Source organism: Pongo abelii, chromosome 2 (genome assembly GCF_028885655.2).
Source record: "Pongo abelii isolate AG06213 chromosome 2, NHGRI_mPonAbe1-v2.0_pri, whole genome shotgun sequence".
Lineage (NCBI taxonomy): Eukaryota > Metazoa > Chordata > Mammalia > Primates > Hominidae > Pongo > Pongo abelii.
In genome coordinates this window covers 61,914,575-61,941,271 of record NC_085928.1, presented here as the reverse complement: position 1 = coordinate 61,941,271, position 26,697 = coordinate 61,914,575, and the positions used below count along the sequence as shown (strand labels likewise).

The 26,697-nt window shown below is 32.0% G+C and overlaps 1 protein-coding gene across 6 annotated transcripts in view; it reads right to left on the bottom strand.

The window, feature by feature from the left end:
• Window positions 1–26,697, bottom strand: part of CADM2 (cell adhesion molecule 2) — a 1,121,146-nt gene that overhangs the window by 92,452 nt on the left and 1,001,997 nt on the right. For 4 of the 6 annotated variants that reach the window (XM_024245141.3, XM_063721866.1, XM_054551667.2 and 1 more), the window contains 2 exons: window positions 24,885–25,063; window positions 7,222–7,341 (listed from right to left, as the gene is read on the bottom strand). In XM_024245141.3, the coding sequence (XP_024100909.2) occupies window positions 7,222–7,341; window positions 24,885–25,063 (299 nt within the window). The remainder of the gene's footprint in view (window positions 1–7,221; window positions 7,342–24,884; window positions 25,064–26,697) is intronic. The other 2 variants (XM_054551669.2, XM_063721867.1) reach the window with 1 other exon arrangement.

The window sequence follows — 26,697 nt, the reverse complement described above, 5'->3', positions numbered from 1 at the left end:
TCTTGATTTGCACACTTTGGGATTTAACTGTGTCAAGATGATATATTCTACTATTCCAAATGTTCTATGTGAGTACATTTATAGTGACTAACTCAGAGCTATAATGATTTTATTCCATTCATTTTTTTTTCTCAGTGCTGGAAAGCTTTTTCTTTTATTCTGATGTTCCTTTATTTCTTCGTATTCTGTTTTTTTAAAGCATTTAAACCAAGAAAGAAAAGAGAGACACAGTAATGAAACCAAATAAAAATTAAGTAAAGATAGACTTGATTTCTTTTGATATAAAGGACATAGAGAATAGAATGGCAGGATAGAACATTATTGATTCTTAACCTGGTTTAATTAAATAAACACTTCAGACAGTAGTTTGAAGTGCACATATGTCATGTGGTGTTTACTTTAGCTTATTTTATTTTGAAGTCAGAAAAATGAAACAATTGAGGTAAGAGAATCTAAATATAAATGAAACTCTTTCATAGTCCACATTCTAGGTAACTGCAGTTCATTTAAAATGTCCACATTAAATATGAGTAGAATTTGACAATTTATCTCAACCTTTCAACAATGGCCCAAAGTAAGTACTTAACTTTGTTTTATTTTCAATTTACATAGCTCAACTTCGTGTATATGATTTTTTTTTTTACTAGTCACTAAGATTGTTTCCAATGTCTTTAGAAGGAAAAAGTAGTTATTTATTAAGATCTTTCAGAAAGCAATGTTTTAGGATTATAGTGATACAAACAGATCCCTAAATTCATCTACATTTAAAGAATTAAGTTTTTGATGCACATGATTTAAAAATACAATGGCATTATATGGGGTAAAAATTATGGGTCTATAATTTCTAGACTGGATTTACAGTCATTCCAGACGTATGCTAAAAATCATCCTATTCTTCGAGAATGATTTTGAGTATTTTAGTTAATGTTACCTTTTTAAACGTATGTCACAACAGTAGTGCTATGGTCTGTTGGACCATATGTCCTCCTGAGGACACAAATGTCCCCCTGAAAATTCACATGTTGAATTCCTAACCCTCAAGGTGATGATATTAAGAGGTGGGGCCTGGGGAAGTGATTAAATCATGAGGTGGAGCCCTCATGAACGTGATATATACGTGTATAAAAGAGGCTCCAGAGAGCTGCTCTGCCCCTTGCACAATGTGAGGACACATGGAAAGACAGGTAGAAGTCATCATCTATGAGGAACGGGCCCTTAACAGGCACCTAATATACCCATGACTCGATCTTGGCTTTCCCAGCCTCCAGAACTTTGAGAAGTAAATATTTGTTATGTGTAAGTCACTGAGTTATATTTCGTTATAGCACCCCGAACAGACCAAGGCAACTAATGTACAATTAAATTGTGAAGAAATGAGTACACATCTTAAAATGTTGTGAGTTTTGTCAATATAACTCTTGCTCTAGATATTTTGACAGTTTGATTTCATCAGTTTAAAAAAATCCTTTTTTTGTGTGTGCCCTACCATTTCGAGCTAAGGTTCTGTTGCAACGAATCTCTCATTACAATTAATAAATTTGTTGAGATTACCAGACAAATAATGTAGTTTTTGTTAGTACAAAATTATAATTCTACCATTTCAAAAACAGATGTAAAACTAAATCTATATTTGAATCAACAATTCATTCGAAGTTTTACATGGATTGTATAAACATTTTAATCACCATTTTTTGGATTTCTTTCCCTATCTGGTATATTGAAATGTATGATGTATTTGAATCCACTCTTAGTAATAGGACAGTGTAAACTGGTTTACATCTTTCCATATCTATCAGCTCATATTTACATTTAGTGCATTTACTGTCCTGTACAGGTAAAAACAAATATCAATTGTTAGCTTAGAAAATTTTCTGTCCTAAGTATAAAAGTTCAGCTATAAATTCTTATCTAAAAATTATGATAAATATAACCACTTAAATATATAACTATGTTTCATATGTCTCCTGAATTTGCAATAAGTTAACATCATCTGTAAAATGAGGATGCTACTAAAGATTACTAGATTATGACATGGTTTATTATGAAATTAAAATTATATGATAAAAATGAGAATGTTATTAAATTAAACATGCCATGCTAAAATAACGCTTATATTAATACTAGAAATCATATCAAAGTCATTTGGAATTATTTTATAAATGACTATATTAAATTAATAAAAAAACACAATGACCTAAAAAAGTAACATGTACAATATGTGTGTGTACATAATATATGTGCACATATGTTATGTGTACATATATGTGCACATATGATATACTATATATAATCTGAATAATTGTATATATCATATATAATATAAAGCATATATCATATATAATATAATACAGAGCATTGTATTATGCATAATATAAGATAGAGCATATATAATATGTATAATATATTATATTATGTGTGTCATATATATATACACATGTATATATATAATCTGAATTTTAAGGTTGGTTAGGCCACTGTAAAAAATTATGCAATTTCCAAAAGCTGAAATAACTAAAATGATATAGATTAAGAATACTTTAAACTTCATGAAAAGTATATGAACTGTTATACTTCAAAGGACAGACAGATGGTAGATGAACAATAGGTGAAATATAGAAAGGTAGGTAGATATAAATGGTACCATATGCTCTAGTATAATTTTCATCTAATGTACGTTTCACACAATCAATAAAAATAGAATTGAAATGAAAAAGTAATTAGTGCATTAACACCAAAGAATTTTGCAAGATTAAAACTGTAGTTACAGGGGAAAATCTACCATTTCATTAATGGTATGATACAACTACTGGTAAACACGTTTGCTTTACTAAAATGAACTGAAAAAATAATTCTGTCACTTATTGAGTATGGCTTATGTTTTCATAACTTTAGATATTATATAACTCTCAAGTCAAACCTGTGCTTCATGTTTTTCTGATGAAAACATTGATGCTCAATTTGGTGCACTGTCCAAGGTCAAACATCTTGTGAACAAAATAACTGAAACTCATATCCAAAGATGCATCCAGGGCTCAATTATTATATGTCTTTCCCATGGCTGCCCAAGTTGGTTCATTTCTCTGTGTTTTAACATCCTTATTTGTAATAAGATACTAATTGCCTGTTTTTATTCCATGTGGTTGAAGTTCTTCTTCCTCCAAATAGGAATACATTTTAATTACAAGCTGAAGAGTTGTGCAAATTCTCAAGGTTATGACACTGACAATCCAGTGTAGTTTCTTTCATTCCATTTCATCTTGATTTTTAATATAGATACAGCTGTGATTCTTTAAATTTATTTTAAATTGGTTTAACATATCATAGGATGAAAAATCCAGCAATAGCAGGAGTTGTAAAAGTGTAAATGCAGATATTAACAGAGATTTATTTGTGATCATTTATTAAATATATGGAGATAAATGCTATAGTTTATGAAATTTGAAGAAATACAATTTAAACCTAATAAAATCAAATGAATTTAGTTGATTTCAAATTATTGAATAAGATAAAGGAATGAAATAAGTAAACCAAAAAGAAATGCTGCAAGTTGAAAATATTCTTTCTCTTTAGTTCTCAGCTTTTCTTAGGCAATATATGCTTATTATGAATCCTTTTTAATCATGATTTTGAACCATCTTTCACAAACTTATAAATAAATGAATTATTTTCAAATATAATCGCATCTAAAAGTTTTAATTTAAAAGGTAATTCACAAAGAAACATCACATAATTTGAAAGAATACAGTGTAAAATTGATAACATTGTTTACGTACTAAATGAATCCTCCACACTTTCAATTATGAACTAGAATATTAATGATGCAGGTGAGTCTGGTGACTTATGCAGTCCTCAGATGTTTGATGAGGATAGAAGGAAAAATGGGCGTTAGGCTAACATTAAAATTCAATGCTACTTTTTTTTTCTTTTAAAATAGATAATATGAACTTCCCAGCTTACAAAAAAACTTTTTTAAAAAATATTTTTGTGTGATTTCTTTAAAAATGCTACCTTTCAAACTTTAAGTTAAAAAAGAGGGATTGGTTTTTGTTCATATCTTTCTGTGTGTGTGCGCATGTGTGTCTTCTTGGAGGTTGGTTGAGTGTTTAAGGGAAAAATAAATTATTTGAGCACTTTAAGCATCCATGGTGTAAAGTTTACAAAAACATGTTAAGAAACCTGAAAAAAAGTGAATTTACCAGAAAGAGTAAACCATTGATTTTAGTTAAGTGACAAAGGACATTAACAGATAATTCTCAAAAGCAGACATGCATGTAGCTAACAAGCATATGAAAAAATGCTCAACATCACTAATCATTAGAGAAACACAAATCAAAACCACAATGAAATACCTTCTCACACCAGTGAGAATGACTGTTATTAAAAAGTCAAAAATAACAGATGCAGGCAAGTTGGCAGAGAAATGGAATGCTTGCATACTGCTGGTGGGAATATAAATTAGTTCAGTCACTGTGAAAAGCAGCCTGGAGATTTATCAGAGAAATTAAAACAGAACTACTGTTTGATCCAGCAATCCCATCACTGAGTATATACCCAAAAGAATATAAATTGCTCTACCATAAAGACACATACACACATATGTTCATTGCAGCACTATTCACAATATCAAAGACATGGAATCAACCTAGATGCCCATCAGTGGTGGACTGGATGAAGAAAATGTGGTACATATGCATTAGAAATACTATGCAGCCATTAAAAAGAATGAGATCATGTCCTTTGCAGCAGCAAAGATGCAGCTGCAGGCCATTATTCTAAGCAAATTAATGCAGGAACAGAAAACCAAATATTGCATATTCTCACTTGTAAGTGAGAGCTAAATATTGAGGACACATGAACACAAGGATGGGAACAATAGATACTGGGACCTAGTTGAGGATGGGAGGGTCCAGGAGGGTGAGAATCAAAAAACTACCTATCACATACTATGCTTACTACTTGGGAAACAAAATAATTTGTATACCAAATTCCAGCAACATTTAGTTTACCAATGTAACAAACTTCTACATGTACTCCTGAACCTGAAATAAAAGATGGAAGGAAAAAAAATGCAATAGACCAAATCCCACTTAAGATTCATGTGAACCAATATAAAAGAATGTTGTTAGCTTCACTTTGAAATAAAATATTTTTCTCATATAATAGTCTATAATTGTGTGTGTGTAAATGCGTGTGTGTAGGTTTGAAATTATATAGATAGATATTCAGTCCTTTGAAGCAGAATACTATGTGTGTGTGTGTGTGTGTGTGTGTGTAGGTTTGAAATCATATAGATAGATATTTAGTCCTTTGAAACAGAATTATACATATATACATATATATAGTCCTTTGAAGCAAAATACTATAGATTTTTTTTTCAAAAGACCGGAAGACCACATGTAATATTTTCCCACAAAGAACACTAGTACTTTTCAATAAAGATTAAGCACAAAAACTGTTTGTTGGGGGTGGGGAGAAATGTATACATTTGATTGCTAGTGATTTTAGATGCCAGTAGTTGTCATAATTTTAGGTCCTGGCATAACACCATACATATAGCATATATTCAATAAATATTTGTTGAAGAAGAAGGCATAATTGAATATGAGATTTTTGTGTCACAAATGGACCTTTTAAAAAAAGTCAATATATCTCCCTCTTTTCCCAGTGAAGTGATTTGTTTATATAGGCAGAACTTAATAGTATCGCAGATATTGTGTTAGTATGCAATGATTACATTTTATTTAAGCTGCTGTTTGTGAAAAACCTTACAGAGCATCACAAATTAAAGCAAAGTAGAACTTTAGACAGCTTTCATTTTACATAATATTATAAAGCACTTCTAACTTTTTCTTCATTTTCATTATGTCTCTTTTCCCATTTTTATATAATTTTTTACAAGAAAGACCTTCAAACTCTTCTCACTTACAGATTTAGCTTAAATAAAGTTCAGTCATACAAAAACATACCTAGCTATTTCTGAGAAATTCTTATTGCTACTACCATTAAACTTATTTAGTCATCAATCTTGCAGATTGTATAATATAGCTGATGTCATTATTAAAAAATCGAAAATTATCAGACATTAGAATATTTTTCTGAAACAAAAGAAAGACTATTATAACTGTTAAATCAAAGATGGCAAATCAACTTAATATCTAGAATTAATTAAAATTCCAAGAAAAACATCTAACTGAACAACCTTTAATAATTATGAATAATAATGCTAAACATAACCTTCATACAACTGAATGAAATATAATAATATAAAGTCCTCATTAATTTCAAGTTAAATTGTTAAATTTCACAGATATTAGTAGAGCCAAGGTGACATGAAACATATATAAGAAATAAGAAAAAGACAGACTTAAATACGACAAATTCTCTCTGAGCACTGCTTATGTAGAAATTAAATTTAAACCACGTTTTTCTATAATGGCTTCAATTTTTTTTTAATTTCCTCATCAGCTACTAACCACTTAATGACTGCTCAGGAATACTTTTTATATTTCTCAACCATAACATAGTTATTTCTTCTGCCTTTATGGATACTCCCACCTTTTTAAGGTTGCTTTCTTTGAAATAAAATTCTTATGTGTATAACGATACCAGAAATTACTCATGGAGCCATCTGGGACAACAGATATTTACTTTTAGAACATTCTATTAGTAGAATAGGTAGCTTCACTCAGCAAATCACTTTAGGATAACATGTATTTTGAATATTTACTTGCAAGTTCTATGTGGAGAATAATTTATACTGACCCCATGGACTAGGTCAATTTTAGAACAATTTCAAAACTATAGATATTTTAACATAGTTGCAGAGGAGTGGCAAGTTATTAATATTAAACTAGAATTTTTAAAAAGCAAAAGCTACCTCTGCACACATGAACATCTTATTTATTTGTTTACCTCTCAAGACAGGCAAAAACTGTGTCCCATGCTAACATTTTAAATTTGACCAACATTTTAAAGTCCCATATATTTTAAATCTATATTCTGCAAGATTTTGATAATAGTCTTAAGTAACACTAAAAAAATAAAATGTACCATCATTTCTCATATTCTATTCCAATAACCCTAATTGATACTAATTTAGGTGACTTAATTACTTCTCATAACTAAGTAAAATTGAATCTCAATGTTTTTAACCTTTCTAGAAACTTCTACAAAGCTCCGGTTAATGTGCTTTCCAGGCTATAACAAAGAAACATACTGTACCTCTGATGCTGCTGGTTGTTGCAGATGTGGTTGGGCTGGTTGTTATGGCTACAGTGGTTGTGACTGTTGCAGTGGTAAGGGAGGGGATGATAGTAGTGGGAAGCAAAGTGTTGGGAACATCTGGTGAGTGGAAAAAAAATATGAACAAAATCATATCATGCAAACAAAAGAGAAACACAAATGATTCAAATTATAAATACATATAACTTATTGAGGTTTAACTTTAACAAGCTTTAACAGAATATCAGGTACAAAACTGACTGTGTCACACAATTCTTGTCATTTTTTTTCACTTCTTTTTCATGCTCCAACACAAAGCAAAGACTTGGAGCAATGTCTGAGAATAAGCAGGTTATTTTCAATACTTAGAGTAAAATGTAAAATGACAAGAATTCATTTGTTCACTGAGTCATTTAAAAAGTTTGACATGCAGTAGCAAAAAAACATGTAGGTAAAAAAAAAACGACATGCTTTGTCAAAGAAGTAAACAGAACGACACATACAGAAATAAACACATATACCACCATATAAGATTAACAAAATGTTAACGATGAATGTGTAAATGCATGTTAAATGCTTTTTGATTTTTTTTCTTTTAGGAAGACTTAATGATAGGAAATGAGAGTAATCTTTAGAAACAAACAAAAGAAGCCAATTGTTATTATTATTGTTATTTTGCTTCTCCTGTTCTCACAAATGATGTTAATGCACAGTTTAGAGTCTTGCAATTCTTACCCTGGTTAGCTGGTAACGCCTTCTAATAATTTTGCAGTACCTAGGAGTCTTTAGCAAGTATTGAGTCAACTAGCATGGCACCCAATATTCTGAAAGGTTTATGATTTATTTTAATATGGCATACCTAGGAGGGGTTACTGAACATATACTTGAAGTGTAATATTAAACCTGTAATCCATAATTAGTTAAGTTGCCAAAAGTTAAGAGTAGCTTCAAATACAGAAAAAGTAAAACCCAGAAAGAACAATGTTTAATGCCCAAATCCTCTTTCCTTTCACTAAAAATCAGCTGAAAATACGAAGAGCAGCACAGGGAACATTGAAACAATACAGCCAGTGTCAAGCTATGAGAACTTCAGTGAGATCCTCAGAGAGTCAAATCTTGTCTAAAGTGAATAGGCATGTAATCTACACAGTGAGGAAATTAGAAACAGTTTCCAAATTACCAATAATTACTGTGCTGAGGTTTGATTTCACATGTTTGTCACATAGCCCTCATATATTCCGAGTGTTTGACAGATTATTTTGTATTAAAAGGTTTCCTCTCATTCTCTCAGTTAAAGTCTTTGAGTCACACCAAACATTTTCTAGTACTTTACTGTTGATAAATAGCCCTACGCACTCTGTAGACTCTACCCGCTGAATTTTCTACACTGGATACACCAGAAAACAGCATGAGATTGCTCTCTTATCTCGAATATTGATGTTTACACCTGTTTTTCGACAGGGAAAATGCTTCCTGGCCAGTCAAATTAAGAAAACAACCTTCTTAAAACTCAGTGGTGCTGCATTAATCACTAGGGAAAATGGGTAAAGCCTGGAGTGTGATCTACAATTATCATAAAGTAGAACTGACTTTAACGACATTATAAATGAAGAAAGATTATGTATATGGACAAAGATGCTTCTTGTTTACTAATTGTTATAATAACTCCTTATTTCAAGGTAAGATTTCTTAAACAGTTTAGGCAGACTGGAGGTAAATGAAAACATTTTCTAAATTTAAAAAATGTGTAATTTTAACTTTTATACGTATCTAAAATAGAAAATAATACATTCTTTGTTAGCAAAATTATTTGCTTATTAGGATCTCAAAATATATGCATTTAATAACTACAAAGGCCAATATCTTCCAAGTATATCAAATGTATGAACAAACAATAATACTAGGCATTTAAAACTCCATGTAAATGATCTGTTATTTCCAAATTTATCACAGATATATAACATGTTGGCTTATTTCCTACCACATAGTCAGTTCAAATACGATTGCATTGGATCTTATTCTAATAAGAAAAGTAGTCTTTCAAAATCAGCCCCATCATTGAATTATTAAGAGAAGGAATACAAATAACAGGATTTTGGCTTTGTTTTTAGTTTAGTTTTGTTTATAATAATAATAATAATTATTATTATTATTATTATTATTATTATTATTATTGTAGTATTGGAGTCCCCCCCCAACCTTGCCCCACTTATTCCACATCAAAAAACATAGGTAGTAATAAATCCTGATTTAAAGACAGTCCATATATTTTCAAGTACTGTGAGCATTCTTGTATAAAGCAAACCATATCTTTATTTCTTACAAGTGTAAAAATGCATTAAGCATACATTTTTCCATAGGTTAATACTCAAATAACTTTAAAAGAGGAGTAGTTTTAATAATTGTTAATCCACTTCAAAACAACATCCTTAGAATCTTTTAAAATATACAAATAGATAACATTACAAATTACTATTTACACATAGCCTGGTTTTTTTTTTTAAATCTCTTCAGCATCCTCTCTTATCCTCCTCTCTGACTTCATATGTGGCTAAAAACAAATTGACTGAAAGTAATTTGGTGGAAAGTGCCAAAATGACGATCGGGTTTAAAAAATGACTTGTCATAAAGAAACCGATGCCTGTTACTGTGACATGTTTTTAACTACTACTAGCTTCATTTTGTTCTATGTGTTTTAAAACATTTAAAACCTTTTTGTTTTTCTAATAATTTTGAGGGTTTTATTCTGTTCTTTCATTATTTGTTAAAGACCACCCCATTATTTCAGCTATATTGTGAAATAGTAAAAGTTAAAATAACCTAAATATTCAGCACCAGAATATTAATTGGAAGCAACTAAAATTGAACAATGTAAGATCAACTGAATTAGTTGAAATTCTCTGAAAGACCAGAACAGTTGTATGAAACGTCTGTCTTCTACCTAAACTTTCCACCCACTCTGCTTTTCCTGCACTCAGTGTCCCACTAGACAATCAGGTCTTCAAGAGAAGAGCTCTGCCTAGAATCCTGTACATTTTTAAACCTCTTACACTGTTACTGAAAAGAAGACTCCATCAAATATGGTACAGGGTGGAAACTGCAGCCCATTTTATCCCTTGTAAAATGATAGCGCTTAAAATATTTCCCAATATTGAAAAATACTAATTCATACACAGAGAAATTATACACATGCACACATACATCATAAAAATATTAAATACTGGTTCAACATTAACTTATTATTTTTTTCCATAGGACAAGATAATCTGCAGTTATACTAATATTGTAAGTAATTTGCTTAATATGACATGGCAATGTCAGAGTATCTTAATACATGCCTTATATGGTAACATCTTATGATTAATCAGATGATATTTGAACACAGACACCAAGACAACTATAAATAAAACATGGTCAAATTTATGGCATGTGATGCATAATTTATGAATATTGGAATTTAGAAATGATAACCATCCAATACACAGCTCGATTTGTATATTTCATCTCTGATTTCAACATTGCAAAAGATGAGCTCATTTTTTTGTGTGTTCCTTGGAGAGTGTATTAATTTAACCAACTATAAATGCATTTGCCTGAAATAAAAATGTAGTTATAAATGATAGGTTCAGCATTTCAAATTTACAAAAGAAATTAATTGTGTTGTATTATATATTTGTAGTTTGTATTTTTAGATGTTAAGGTATAAAGAGTGAAGAGTCAGCAATTGATAAAATATGTAGCTAATAAAAAAGGTATTTGAAAAATGAACTAAGTGAAAGTAACTAAATTTTGTCTAGAGCTGATCAGATAAATTAGTAATTATACATAAATTATTTAGACACAATTTAAATCCAAACAAGATAAATTTCAATGAAGTTCATCAAAATCAGAATTTAAAATACTCTCATTAATAAGAAATTTGTTTGCTATCTAATCTAATAACAGTTTTCAGGCTGTTAAAAGTTTTAATCACAATATATATAGAATGTGTAATGACAATTTCTCTGAAATTATGAAATCATAATTATGTGTTTTAAATTTATTTAGCCAATTTATTCTCACCACATACTAAATACCATATATCACTGTATACTAAAATAAATAATACTCACTAAAATAAATTGATGGTTTTAGATAGGATATGAAATGAATTCATACAGACCCAGTGTTCATGATCTAAACTTTAAATATATCTTTATACATATATTTTATATATGTACACATTTTATATAAATCTTGGACCTCTATCTGTCTATCTATCTATCTATCTATCTATCTATCTATCTATCTATCTGAGAAGTTTTATTTAAAAGGCAATGTGAGCCTTTTTATTGACAGGAAGCTGAGAAAAGTAAAGATTCCAAGATATGAAAATATCTTCTTATAATTTTGCCTACACATAAAGTTTGAATTATAATAAATTATACTTTTCATTTCACTTATAACATATATAAAGTACTGTTTTCATGTAAAAGGAAAATTTGGGGGTATTTCAATAACAGACAGAACCCCTAAATCAAGTCAATAGAACAATTTCATAATTGTGCAGACAAAGTCTAACTAGGCTGCAAAAGTTATTCATGTGAGTGAACGTTGGGTTGCCAATAAATGCAATGTAAATAATCTGAGTACTTCTATAAGAACTTAGTCACATGCAGAAGTATAATTTCAGCTAAAACAACACATTTGCCAAATCAGGAAACTAAAATCTGTTTACAGGACCATGGCTAAACTTGAATATGATAAATTCATCAGTCCATCATCTCTCCTGCTCAACCTGCGTAACTCTGATAGGAACTCCAAAACTGCACCACCCACCATTGTGTTGAGGCAGCCATAACGTTGAGGTTTCCTGTTACAACAGGGGCTAGAGTTCCTCATAGGATACATGTCTGGTTTGTTTTCTTAATTTTTCAAGTGCCAAGTTAATGTAGAGAAAGAAGCTTAAGTCTAGCCTACAAGAAGACATCTACCTCTGACACAAGTACTTTCCCCCATGACAGAGCTAGACATAGCTCTTTTTGTTCTTTGTGCTGTAGGTTTTCAGAGGCACACCCTGTTTCACATTTGTTTTCTCTTTCATGTCCATCCTTTAAATCCTGGTTCAAATAAGATCTCATATGGAAAGCATGGCCCAGTTCTGCAAAGAGTTAATATCTTCCTTCTCTGAGCTTTTAAGCATTTTTGCAGACACCCATATACATGTTTATATTTATGTGTTTAACTCTCCCAATAAACTGTAGGCTCAGCCTTATAAATTAACATGTTCTTGTCTTTTAAAATATCACTTTGTCTTAGACAAATATACTGGGTCAATCCCTTATTAGCTTTTCATCTCAGAATAGCCACCCTTTCTTGATGCCTAGCAAAATGTTACTCTCACATCTCAGCCTGACTCCTACCTGCTTTGTGAAGACTTCCTTGACCAACTAAGTCCCACCTAATTTCCTTTCACCACCCATCGTACTTTTCGAGTTATCTACTGCTTCCTTCACTTTGTCCCACCCAAACCCCCATGACCGATAATGCTTCCATTCATGACATACTACTATGGGAGGACCCAGAGTTATGTGTGTCCCACTAGCTCCATATCCATTTCTGTCCCTCAGTAGAAAACACAAATTAAAAATGTGCGATGTTATAATAACACTTTCAAATTTGCTCTAGTTTACATAATCAATTTGTAAACTCTATTATTTTAGCTCTTTTTAATAATAAAGTATGCAGTACACTGATTATAACTTAAAGCTCTTCATAAAATCTGGGGTTGGAAATTGAGAAGCTGTAACATTCATTTGATACTTAACATATATTGCTTACATTTTTTCTCATGAACAAATGAGAATAAGATAATAGAGAAAATGAACTTCATGGTAAACTTTTGTGCTTCATCAGAGTGCCTAGCTCTATGCTTTCAATGTGGTAGGTGCTTTTTGTTTGTCTGTTTTAAAAGATGGGGTCTTGCTATGTTGCCCAGGCTGGAATGCAGTGGCTAACCACAGGCATGGCCATGGTGTACTACAGTTCTGAACTCCTAAACTCAAACAATCTTTCTGCCTCAGCATCCTGAGTAGCTGGGACTGCAGGGATGTACCACGACACTAGAAATGGCAAGTGCTTTATCAATAACGTCACTCCTGATGATAATGATACCAGTAGATAGGCAATAGTATCATTGTTAAAAATATGAATCAGTGACAGAAGCTTATACATGGTTAATCCCTGAAAAAAGTTGCTCTCCCCTTTATCATGTGTGAGGTGATTTTTCGTAATTCCTGTTAAGAGTCTTCCAGTCTAAAGGAGTATTAAAAAAATAAAAATGCAGCATACAGAACAGTTCTATATTCTAAATGCAGGTTTTCAGTGTTTTTAAAAGTGTTAGAGCTCTAAATCATATCATCCAATTAAAAACAACAGAAAAGTGTCCTTTTCTTTATATTCTAATGAAGGATTTTTTTTTTTTAAATGCCACCACATTTTGTTATTGGAGCTTATTAGAGCACAACAGATCCTGTATAACCTTGTCAAAATGAAATCACTTTCAACAAAGCGCTGTATACAATAAACTGAAGAGTGGTACAGCACCTTTTTTCCAGTAACGAGCTTTTCAGGTTAAAGGTATGTTCTGTTCTCTACAAATGCAGTGTACAATAATTTCTAACTTGTCAACCTGTTTTGTTTTCTGGCAGTTTCTCTTTTTAAAAATGGCATTCAGAATGGATTTTTGAAACAAAATTAAGTCTAAAGAGTCCCAGAAGCCCAAACTCCTTGTTTCTCTCCAAGGACTAGTATTCAATAGGGAGAAAAATTGTTACCATTTAGTCTGGAATCCATATGTTTACTTTCTTTCTGCTTTATGTCACTAATGTCCTCCCCCAGGGGTGGTCCCAGGATGATAAAGAATAAATAAAAACTAAGAGTTATTAGTGGAGATGTAGAAGTGTTAGAACTTGAGGTATATCATTAGAATTACTATGGTAAGATGTGTCTTTTTTGGTGAAAGATATTCACGTTTCCCTATCTTAAAAAATAATAGGGTAGTTTTCCTTACTACTAATTGCACTGACTGACATTGGAAACAATTGTAAGAGGAAAGTTTACTGTATTTGCTTTTGCCTGTGCAAAAAAAGAAGGACATTTATCTGCTCCCATTATGCTCAGCTACATGCAGCAGCCTATTTGGATCACAGCGTAAAAGTGGATAAAAGCACCAAGGCTCTTACTTAAATGATAACCACCAGGTTGAGAAGGTCCCAACTCACCAGTACATGCCTCCTCCTCAACAGTCATATAGTAACCCCATCTGCTTCATAAAAAGGAACTCTTTTAAAAATTATATTTGAATAAATCCCTTTTCATCCCTCTGATAGCTTCCACTGGTTTCTCATACTAAATGGAATGCTTATACAAGAAAAAAAAGCTGTTCTTAAAAAATGAAAAGTACTGCAATTTTAAACTGTAGGCGGTAACTGTCAGTTCTATGTAATTACAAGAAAACTTCATGAATAAAATCAATGCATTATTTGAAAAAATGTATGCATTTTTTCTTTTATAATACTTTTTTACATTCCAAACTGACAAAAGTAAAGTGAAATTTCAAGTATGAAAAAAATGCATTTGAAGTGGATTATCCTATATGGTTTAGCTCCGCCTACTTCAATATTGTGAGCCCTTTCCTACTCTTTCCTTAAAATACTCTACCTAAAAGTAAATCACATGATTTGGTCCAATACTTTAAGTTCTGTGAAAATGTAAGAGAATATTACTGTCATCCATTAAAAGAAAAACGTAAATCAGCTATGAATAAGCACAAGGAGAACTGTGATATAGTGGAAAAATACTGACTGAGAAATCCAAATATTTTGGTTTTTCACGTAGGCTCTGTGATAAAGTAGCTGAGAGCCATTTTGCATGTAATTTAACCTCTATGCATCTATGCTTCCTCATCTAAAAACTGAAGACTTTCGGCTTGGTCATTTATATAAATCCTTTTAGATCAAGTTTTTAACCAGTGATGGATCAGAGTTGATCTTCTAAAAGCAAAACACCTTCACTCAAAAAATGATACATGAGAAAACATTTGCACATGACGTCAGGACATACGAGAGTCATAAGGGCATCGGTTCAGATTCAAAATGCAATGAAGTAAATACATGTGTTGCCTCCTATTCTCCAATTATCTCAACTGAAAAATAATCTCATGTATACTAGAAAAATGATCTTAATATGAATGTTATTTTTAAAATATTAATGTCAGTGAACATTTCAGAATACAAAAATCACTTTTTGCAGTAAGCCACCCATATTTAAATATAATATCCTTATGATTAAAAACTGTTTTAAGATTTCTTGCATGAGTTTTTTTTCCATTTTTATCTTTTATTCTGTAAAGTAGTTGCTTAACCCATACTAGGTTGTATTTTTATGTTACTCTATAGATTTATCACCATGTAACTTACCTGAAACATGTTTTAGGTTTATCTTGATACTGCTTCTTATTTAATATATAAATTTCATCAAAGATTAAAGTAGCTTCCAGAATCCTGAACCAACATTTTTGAGGGTTAACTAAACTGTGCTTCAATTTGGAGGGTGAAGAGAGTACTGTGCACACAGCACTAATTTTAGTGAATTCTAATTTTGACATAAATGTTTGTTAGCTGCCAGTTTTTAAAAGTAATAACGTGAATCCAAATGCAGTATTCTATATTGCAATACAAAAGGTTAGTTAAATAAAAATTAAATGATAAGGTAATAATGTTTCAAAGATTGTTATTATAAACTTGCTAACCTATAATTTAAGAAAACTATGAATGTCTTTCTACAGGTAATTTTTGCACATGCATATTAATAAATAGGTCCCCTTTGACATATCCTTAGAACACAATCCCTGAATAAAACTAAATGATGTTAAGAATAATTGTGAATAAACATCTATTGAGCTTCACTTTTAACATCCACTCCTATCGCCTGTATTACTAATGGTCAGAGCTCTCATAAGCAGCCAGGTCTCTCTTATAAAAGGTTGGATTTCAGTTAGCAAAGTCATTTAACTTTGCAAAAAGATGAAAACACATGCTTGGAATCAATTACATAACTCTTTAATTGCAAAGATTTTTATTAGAAAAATTAATTAATCTATGCACAGTTATTTATGTTTTGAATTACTTAATTCTATAAGTAAGGCACATTTCACCTGGGTTGCTAAGTAAATACGTCTTTTTTTTTTCAATATGGGATAAAAACAAAAGGTTATTATTTTGGTGACCAAGGAATATCAATTATTTCCCTGATTTTATCCAGAAGTCAAGGCTGTTTGTGTGTATGTGTGAGTGTGTATATATATACACACACAACTGTATATTCACGTATGTGTGTATATATGTAGATATGGGTATGTATGTGTATATATGTGTATATGTGTATGTATTGCTTCACTAAAGTTTCTTCTCTTGAAAACAGCGGGACAGACAGAAACAGATTTAAATATTAAATAAATATTTATTGAGCACCTACGATTTAGAAGGCACTGTTCTAAGAGCTAGCGGTATAGAAATAAATAAGATGCATAAAATATCTGTTTCCTAGGAGGTCATAGTCTAGTGTGAGAACATAGAATATATTCACATATACAGATGCATACATATATGTGTACATATATATGCATATGTATATATACACACGCAAACATGTACATACGCACAAATAGCTAAACTATCACATAATGATATATGCCTTGCAGAGTATTTAACTGAAGTGATATGTGACTGGGGGACAATTTAGATGGTAATGGACAAGAAAGGCCTCACTGAGAAATCCCATTTAATCCGAGATCTGAATAAGAAATCAGTCTTGCAAAGATCAGCATTTCTGGCAGCATTTCTTGTGCATCCTGGACAAGCATTCCAAGCAGAGGCAAAATTTCTAAAAAGAAAACAACCTTGACAACTTAGAGGAGTTGAAAGAGGACCAGAGAGACAGAAGTGGGTGTGTGAAGAGTGATGAGAGATGCCACCGACGTAGGCAGCAGCCATAAAATGCAGGGCTTGGAAAAGTAGGACAATGAGGGTTTGGGTTTTATACTAAGGATGATGAAATGCCTTTGTGTAAGTTTAAATGGGGAAACGACATGAAGAGATATGCATTTAAAACGTTTATATATTGAAGCTATGTGAGAAAGAGATTGAAGGTGTGGGAGTGTGGAAGCAGGGAGCCTCTTGGACTATATACCTTAGTAGTGTAAGCCAGAGAGGATGATGGAGAGAAGTGGCCACGTTGGGAATGTGATTTGGAAGCAACGTTGATGGAACTTCGTGACGAATTGGAGAGAAGGGTAGAACAGAATCAAGGAAAAATTTTAGAATCTAAAACAAGTACATATGTTGTGACAATATGTGTGAAAACTATATTGTAAGAAGCCACAAACCAGGTTTTACGTAAAAATCTGTATCTTCTATTTAGGAATGCCATTGTTTCTGAAAACTAATGCCAACGTTTCCTCCCATGGGCCATTGCATATTGCTTGAAATCTCTAACAAATGAGCCAGTTAACACACATATACTTGGGTAGAAGAGCTCTGTACATTTTGGTAAAGCTACAGCCTGGCCTTATTTCCACATAAACAAGTATAGAAGGACTGAGTGCCACAGATTCTATCCTTCTCTTTACCTTATTTTGCACTGCAACTGAGAAAAGATTGTATGTAAATAAGGCGAGAAAATATTTTTTTAATGATGAAATTGTTTAGTGATAGAAGGCAGGAATGAGGGTTTTTTCCTATGTACATTTCATTCTGTGATTCATCTAGCACATAGAAATATTTATTTCAGAATGGTATCTCTCAACAGAATTTTTACTCTAAAAGCAGAAACCTTAATGTACCTACTTTATGCTCATCTTAAAACAGAGACATATAATTAAGCCTTAACTCTGTGTTGAGTGTGCCCACACACATACACCTTTTAAAATGTTTTGTAATGAAAACAGTGCTCCTGTCTCTACTATTTTATGCCATTCCATTTCTCTCTGCAGAGTTCAACAGCATATTCATCCAGTCAGAGGTACACCTTTCCTACAGGCATCAGAGCTCTCCCTGCTTATTCATGTCCAGAAATGATAGCGTTTTATCTCAGCGATTAAAGAAGATACTGTTTTAAGAATCATCCAACTAGTTACTGCCTGGAAACTCTCAACCAGAGATGAGAGCAGCAACCATAGGGCTCTTCCATTAGCACACTGTTTGTTGCTCGGTATGGATGTCTTTTCCATCCTTTTTTCCCTCCACTGTATATTTTCCATCTATGCTTCTAAGAAAAATGCTCCAAAGGAAAAATGCTCATTACGAGTACACAGAATTAACTTACCAACTGGTAGGTCTGTTTCCATGTGAAAGAACAGATTTTAGTTGAATCCCTTTTTAATGTTTGCTAGGCTTTACATCTGTCTATAATCCAGGCTTCTTTTTTTCCTTCCCCAGCCACCCATGTGAGCTAGAAGATGTACTCTCCTAGTTCTCAGTGTGACCTGTAAAGATCACCTTGCCTAAAAAAATCATGTAGCCTCTCAATAATGCTAGATGTTTTGTTGCTGGATAATTTAATAGTAAATGCACGTTGCAGGGGCTGGCAACCTTCTGGCCTAGTTACACATTTACTGTGAAGCACAGAAGGACATTTTTCATTGTATTGTGACGAAAGTTCTCAGATCATTGATAATCATGACATGTATACATGAGATATATATCTCTGTAAGATTAGGGATGTACTATTATATCATATTTGCTTAGTTCTATGGCAAGAAAATTTTAAAAGCAAATTTAAGGTATTACTTTATGATGTTCCTAATCTGTTGCTTAATGATTACTGCATTCACTGACATATACATTATTTTGCTAAATTTAGGGTCAAGTACTGATAACTCTAAAGGAAATGAATTTATATTTTGCACATCTGTTACATATTTGAAAAAGATGATAGATGGATTGGAAATGTCTGTTAAAGTGAAAGAAAAGATACCATCCATGACTCAATTTTTCCTCTCCCATAGTAAGCAAGTTAACTGAAATGGAGAATCACTACCCAGGATAGAAGAGGGAACCTGTGTTTACCTACAGTCTCTGAAAACTGTATGTGTCTACATGAGCAACAAAGCTTGGACGTTTGGCTTGATGCAGCAGTCTATAATATCTATGTGTACAATTTTCTGTCTTTGAGTGTTTTTTGACATTTATTATTAACAATAAAAGCTGAGTGAAATGAAAGTAGCAATCTTATTGATTCTTAGGAGCTAGACAGGCACATTTAATAGCTTAATACCTTTTAGTAGATCAAGGCACATAGAGATCTCTAGCAGTAATATTCCCTATTAAAATTCTAAAACTCTCTAAAACTCCAGAATATTCTTTTTAAAATAATGAATCCTACCAACTAACAATAAAATACGATGTATCCTATTCTCTATATATGTTACTTCTGAAGTAAATTATCTTGGAAACATAAAAAGCAGTATCATATTTCCATCACGGTTTAATAGGCACATGAACAAACAGACCAAACAAACCGTAACAGTCAAGTGATATTTTAGAGAGACTAAGATTATCAGAAATTGTGATAAACTGATTAGCAGGACAGAAATATAAGCAAATCTTGATTCTAACTTACTATATAGTATCATAATACTAATTATAGAGATTTTACTTATCTTACATGGTTGTAAAGATAAAATTTGCTAGAAAAGCAAAATACATACATGTAAAGAAAACGAAATCTGTGGAAAGGTGCATAGTGGGCAATTTCATTCTAAATGATAGCAAGAGTTAAGATAATAAAGGAGTGATGAATTATTATAAAACTTATTCATACAAGGAGAAAATAATGAAGTAAGCAAATAAGTTAGCACAGTGGTAAAATAATTTTAACACTCACATAGGGTTACTACGGTAAAAGGAAAAGTAAATTTGAAAAGGAAGGGAGAATATTACAAAAAACTTTATGGAATAGTGCATCTCAACTCTGCTATAACTGTGAGAAAACATGGGTTCTCCTCCAAAGCTCTAATCATTATCCTTGCTACCCTTGTCTACAATCTGGACCTGCCACTGATAGTATAGCTATTGGCAGAAGGAGAAATTAGTTACTAATTTTTCTGCTTGTATTACTGTATTTCTTCCCAGATCCTGGGGGAATTGAGCATGGGGGTGATATTAAAGAGTTGCAGCATCTCTGTCCATTGCCCATTTGTATTTTGAGGAGTGGTTATTAATTTCTCTAATGAGTTTAAAGGGAGGTACAAGAGACACTGGGAAGGTTAAGAGGGAAGAAGTTTAGGGTTTGGGGTATGTGGTAATTTGCATTTCTCACTTTCCATAGATGTTCTTTCTCAAAGCTTCCCAGGTCCTGTACATTTCTGACACATTTATGAGTGTATTTTTAATCATTGATGATAAATAGAAGAGCATGCATTGCTTCCAATCACAAAATAGAATTAGCATAATACCATTGGTCATTCCCTATATCCATTCCTCGCATGATAAAATGGTTTCATCTGCTATGTTCTCTAGCAGATGAATGGATGCACATCCGGGTAGTTTCTGCTAGAAGACAAGATATTCAACCTATATTTTCAGAACTTCACGTTGCATGAGAGAACAAGGGTGACTATAACTTATGTCTTGCTTTGTGCATGGTCAATTTGTTGTATTGTTGAGTTTTTAAGACATTTTCTATCTCATAGAAAAAAATTAAGAGTTTTCTCATTTTTCAATAGCGTTAACCTAATTTATGTTCTGGGTAGCTTTCAGGGAAGATTATGAGCAATAACTGTATGCAACTCATGGGCAAGTTTCTTACCAGAGCCTTGGAGTTTGATTGCCCTTGGTATAATAAGACTACTAGAAATATAATAATAAGAATAGTCTAATTTATTATATATCTGTATAACTGGCACTTTGCTGAGTAATAACTGGCACTTTGCTGAGTAATTCCATTTACAATGTATGTCATATTATAAATGAATTTATTAATTTGTAATAATATTTATCATAATATTTATATTTAAATACTTATTATAATTATTTATATTTATAATATTTATAAACAATAGTGATATGTTACTATTTTTAAACATTCCATACAGTTGGAACTACACAAAGTGTGAACATCTACCACATTGTATGACCATCTTACTATAGCTCCCTGTAACTCTTCTATTTTGTGTCACAATTATCTAAATGCTTAGCTTATCTTCCACATTAAACTATAATCTTCTTGTTTGTTATTTATATTTGCTCCTTTGTACCTGGTATATAAGTACTAAATATCTATTGGGTGAGTGAATTAATTTTTCTCTTGATCCTAGTTCTTCAAATGTTAAGAATAGCAATGGGTCAAGATATTCAAAGCCATTAAAACTATGGATATAATCATCCATTGTAAATAAATAAATTGTATGACCACAATAATCACAAGAGATATACTTCAACATTTTTATAAAGAAGCAAATAGAAACTACTGTGCTCATAGGAATTAATTAGTATACTAATTATGGCTACCAATTTAACAGATAAATTTTTCCATTGCCAAGCTTGTTCATAAAATGTGCTACTTTCTTTCTTAATGGAACCTCCACAGTGCAAATGTTTCTTAAGCATGATGTTTAATCTTACAGGTATTAGTACGGTGACTCTGGGTAGGCCTTTCATTGAGGATAAATTTTAGACTGGCAGTTAAATTACTACATGTGGTCCTAAGGCTGAAATTTTTAAAGTTGTAATTAGGAGGGAGTGGGGGAATCACCAGTCTCTCTAACACAAAATGTCAGTGGTTTTAACAATTAAATGCGGTAGCATTTAAATAATGCACTTCCATTGACACCCAAACAATAAAATCTAACTATTATGACGGCATCCAGATAGTAGATGATTTCACAGGAAAGTGCTCAGACCTCCATCAAGTTAAGAATCAATAGAATCTAAGCAATTGTGGTAGAGTCAAAGACACGGGTCTCAGCTAGTGAAAAATCCTCTGTACTAGAGCTATATTAAATTAACACCACTAATGTAAAATCAACCTTGGTGTAAAAGATAAAAGGGTAAAGTTCTCACAAATGATCACTTATCACTCCATTCCAAAAATGCATACAGCATTCATTATAGATCGAAATGCCACTCAAATTTCATCATTTAGTAAGGTTTTGAAACAGCCAAACCATTAACAGAAGAGAGTAGCTTTTTATATTTACACAACTAGTGACTAATGAAACATTATACCCAGTGTGCAAAGGGGAAAAAAACCTTTATTTTGCCATGAACCCAATTGGCGCCCCTTTTAAACACAGCATAATATGGTTTCACTGTTTCATCGAGCCTCTGATTACTTGTGTCAATAATCCTAGGTAAACCACTGTTGAACTTCACAGCATTTATCTAGCAGCATGAATAGCATTAATCTATGGGGTGCTTTTGATTAATTGTAGTTCAAAAAGCAAAGCCAAAAATGACTTCTCACAAAGTGCTTAGGGAAGTATTTATTAGAAATACATCAACTGCCAACTACCTAAAGGTAGCTTGGCTATTTAGGAAATCATGCTGTTGGCTAGCTTGCAAGCACTGAGAAAACATATGAATTTTCCTGACGAGCTACTTTAAAAAAATGATATACTTTTCATTTAGGTATATTATTTTTTCTGTCACTTCTCTTCTAATTCTCAATATTTTATGTCATATTGCTTTTGACACAATGTGACATGCTATACAACATGTCCCCAGGTTCTCAGAAACTGTTAGGTGAGAGAAGCACTTGGAAAATTAAGGTGAATCAGATAGACTACACTTTCCTTACATGACTGCATGATCTAAACATCCAGGAAGCATCAACTGAAATCTACTCTTGGATCCTGCTCTAAGGAACTCACTTGCCTTCCTGACACACCCAATGGTTGTAACACTCTGTCTGGCAGAAAGGCCAGCAGGGTCTGTCTACAGGGATTACCACATTTAAATACAATTTAGCAGTCTAATTGGATTAGGCTGATTTTTCCAAAGTTGAATTTCTTACAATTCATGAAGTGCTAGAAATTCAACTGTTAGTTCTACTATTTTCTAGATGTTTTACACAAATAGCCTATTCATTGTGAGCCTTTCGTTGCTTACCATAGCAAAGCAGTATTAAGTACTGAGAGATTTTATACAATAATGCAACTTGAAAGTAGGAAAACTGTATATTGACTGAACATATTAATTTTTTCCAACTTTGGCAAAATGAACAAAATGAATACCTGGGAAAAATAACTCTCGTTAAATTAATTTTTCCCTAAATTAATCTCTTTACAAAGAAATAGACTAGACCCCCAAAATTCTTTTTGGAAAGGTATGGAACAAACACATGCGTCTTTTAGTATTCCATAAATGCATCCAAGGGAAGGATATAAAATAAATATATTTTGTCCATAGTTTCTAAGATCCACGATTTATGACAGCACTGTGTTATATACAACACTCATTTAGTATACTGTAATAGTATGTTGAATATAATACTAGTCCCAGAAAAGTTTTCTTGGCAAAATAGGATGAAAATCTTACATTGGCTAATGGCTCTTCCTAGTGCAGATTCACAATGCACCCTGACATATGCAATAAAGTCTGAGAAGTACTGTAGTAAAGAAACCTGACTAATTTATTGCAATATTCATCAATCTCATAAAAATTCATCTCCATCTAACAATATCTAAAAGAAGCTACCTTATGAAAAACCCATTGTGGCACTTGAAAGTTGGAAAAAACAGAAATTTTATTCACTCATAGAAACTGGTATTTCTTTCTGTGATTTTGTCATATTTACTCAAATTGTGAGATAAGTATAGTCAAGAAAAATGTCTGTAGGAACTTTATATTATTGTTCAATGAAATTGATGCAGTTGTTGCTAATATTGTACACTCCCATTTTTGCTGCATTTCAATGACACTGTCATTCTTCGTGAAACCAAATTACAGAAGTTATAAAGTATATGTTTATGATAATACAATAAAAATTAGCTTAAAGGAAATGTAATTTTCATGATTCTGGATTATAAGTCAACGCATTTATTTATAGAATTTAAAGACAATCAGCCAGGTGTGATGGCTCACAACTGTAATTCCAGCACTTTGGGAAGCCAAGGGAGGCTGATAACTTGAAGCCAGGAGTTTGAGATAAGCCTGGTGAACATGGCGAAAGCCCATCTCTACTAAAAATATAGTGGTGCGTTCCTGTAATCCCAGCTACTCGGGAGGTGAAGCACGAGAATTGCTTGAACCCGGGAGGCGGAGACTGCAATGAGCTGAGATCATGCCACTGCACTCTAGCCTGGGCAACAGAGCAAGACTCTGTCTCCAAAAAAAATAAAAAATAAAATAAAGACAATCATTAATATAGTTTACGAGCCAACATGTAAGAAGTATATTTATAATCAAGAAAGCTTTTTACAAAAAAAAATTTTTATGTATGTTACAATTTTATCAGTCTGACTGGGAATACATTAATATTAAATCTTGGAGATACTTATGAGATGTCCTGAAATAAAAAGAAACCACGTAATTTTGTTTACTGCACTTAAAATTTTGATATATTTAAACAGTTTTTCAAGTTATGCATCCTTTCACATATAATGTTTTCCAAAAGGTACTCACCATGCACAATGAGAACATACTCCGCGCTGCTTTGGCCAATGGTGTTTGTGGCTTCACATCGATATGTACCATTATCCGTTTTGTTCAGGAAAAGAATGTTTAGCTCCCTACCACTCACAACCATTCGGTCAGGATCTGGTAATTCTCCACCATCCTTTGTCCACAAAACAGGTTCTGGCCTGTTGGATTGAAACATGCATGTAGATAGTAAAAATAAGAAATGTTACATATGTGTAAATTTAGTAAATCATTTTTTTAATATTTAACATGTATTTTGTACATAACCATATGCTAACTTCTATAAGATACCAAAAGGACCATCACACACTCACTCAAAAGAGTCAGAGGTATAGCAAATATAATCTGCTTCTATTCTATTTAACTAAGCAGATATGCATTCAGAGACTAATTTGTTGAGTCACAGTAGCAGTCATTTCTGGTCCCCTGCTCAAGTCCTGTGGCCCAGATTCTGCTGCTAATGGCTCACACCTCACATTGGAAGACTGCCCTTAGACTATTGGGGCAAATCTTCCTCAGATGTATTTGGATATAAGTAAATATAAATATTTATATTTATATGTATATAATTTTTATAAATATGTATATAAAATATGAGTATAAATATATATAAAATAATGAATACTAAATAATACTTATTATATTATAATAAATAATACTAAATATATAAGTATTTATATTCATACATATAAATAAATATAAAATAAGAATATAAATATAAAATAAATATAAAAAAAAAATCTTTGCACTTAGGGCCACCCCTACGGCACAGCTTTGCTTGAAACCACCTGCATCTTTTCCATTTCACCTCTGCTGCTTTTCTCATTCTTTTAGAGGTTTTTACTGTGAGTTTTCTTTTAACAAAATTCCTGCAAAAGAGCCCTATCTCAAAATATGCTTTTAGAAAAGGATAAATGAACCATAGATTCCCCTCTTTAAAAATTTCAGTCTTCTGTAACAATTAATGATAGAACTAGTTGTTAATAATATCTATTACCATCTGCTAGTTGTTATCCTAGGTAATTTACATTTATTTTCTGTAATTCTCAAAAGAACACTGATGAATATCACTTTTTAAAATATAGTGCATATAAGAATATAGATGAGAGAAGTATTCAAACCCTGGTCTTCCTCTATAGTTGATGCTTCATCTACTACCTCCTACTTTCTAACATGATGAATATTTTTCTAGACTTAGTTTGGAAAGTTTTCTAATTTCAGCATAATTTTATCACATGGAATCATTTTCTCAAAAGCTTTGTTAAATTTGATAGAAATATTGAATTTATTTTATGTTATTGTGAACACAATTAGAACAGAGGCACTGAGTAAGTGATGTCTATGGGTATGGCATCCTTTCTAAGAGGAAGGATATATACTATTCTAACAAAATTTTGTAGAAGGGATAAAAGTTGTGAAAAATAATAACAAATATTATAAACAATATCAAAACAAGAAGATTGGCATTGTGATAAAGGAACTGATCATCAAGTGTTTAAGTACTGAAAACAGTTGGAGAGAGTGATCTTGTAATATAAGAAGTATGTATTTTGTCTTCTCCCCCAGCACCTAACATAGTGCTCCTGAAGCCCCAGTAGATGGGGGTGATAGCAGAAATTTTTGTTCTATTTCACTTTTGACCCCAGTTCCTGGCAAGAAACTCCTAAGACCTTTATACAGTCATATGCCACTTAACTATGAGGATATAGCCTGAGAAATGTGTTATTAAGTGATTTTGTCATTATACAAACACCATAGACTACATTTACATAAACCTAGATGGCATAGCCTACTA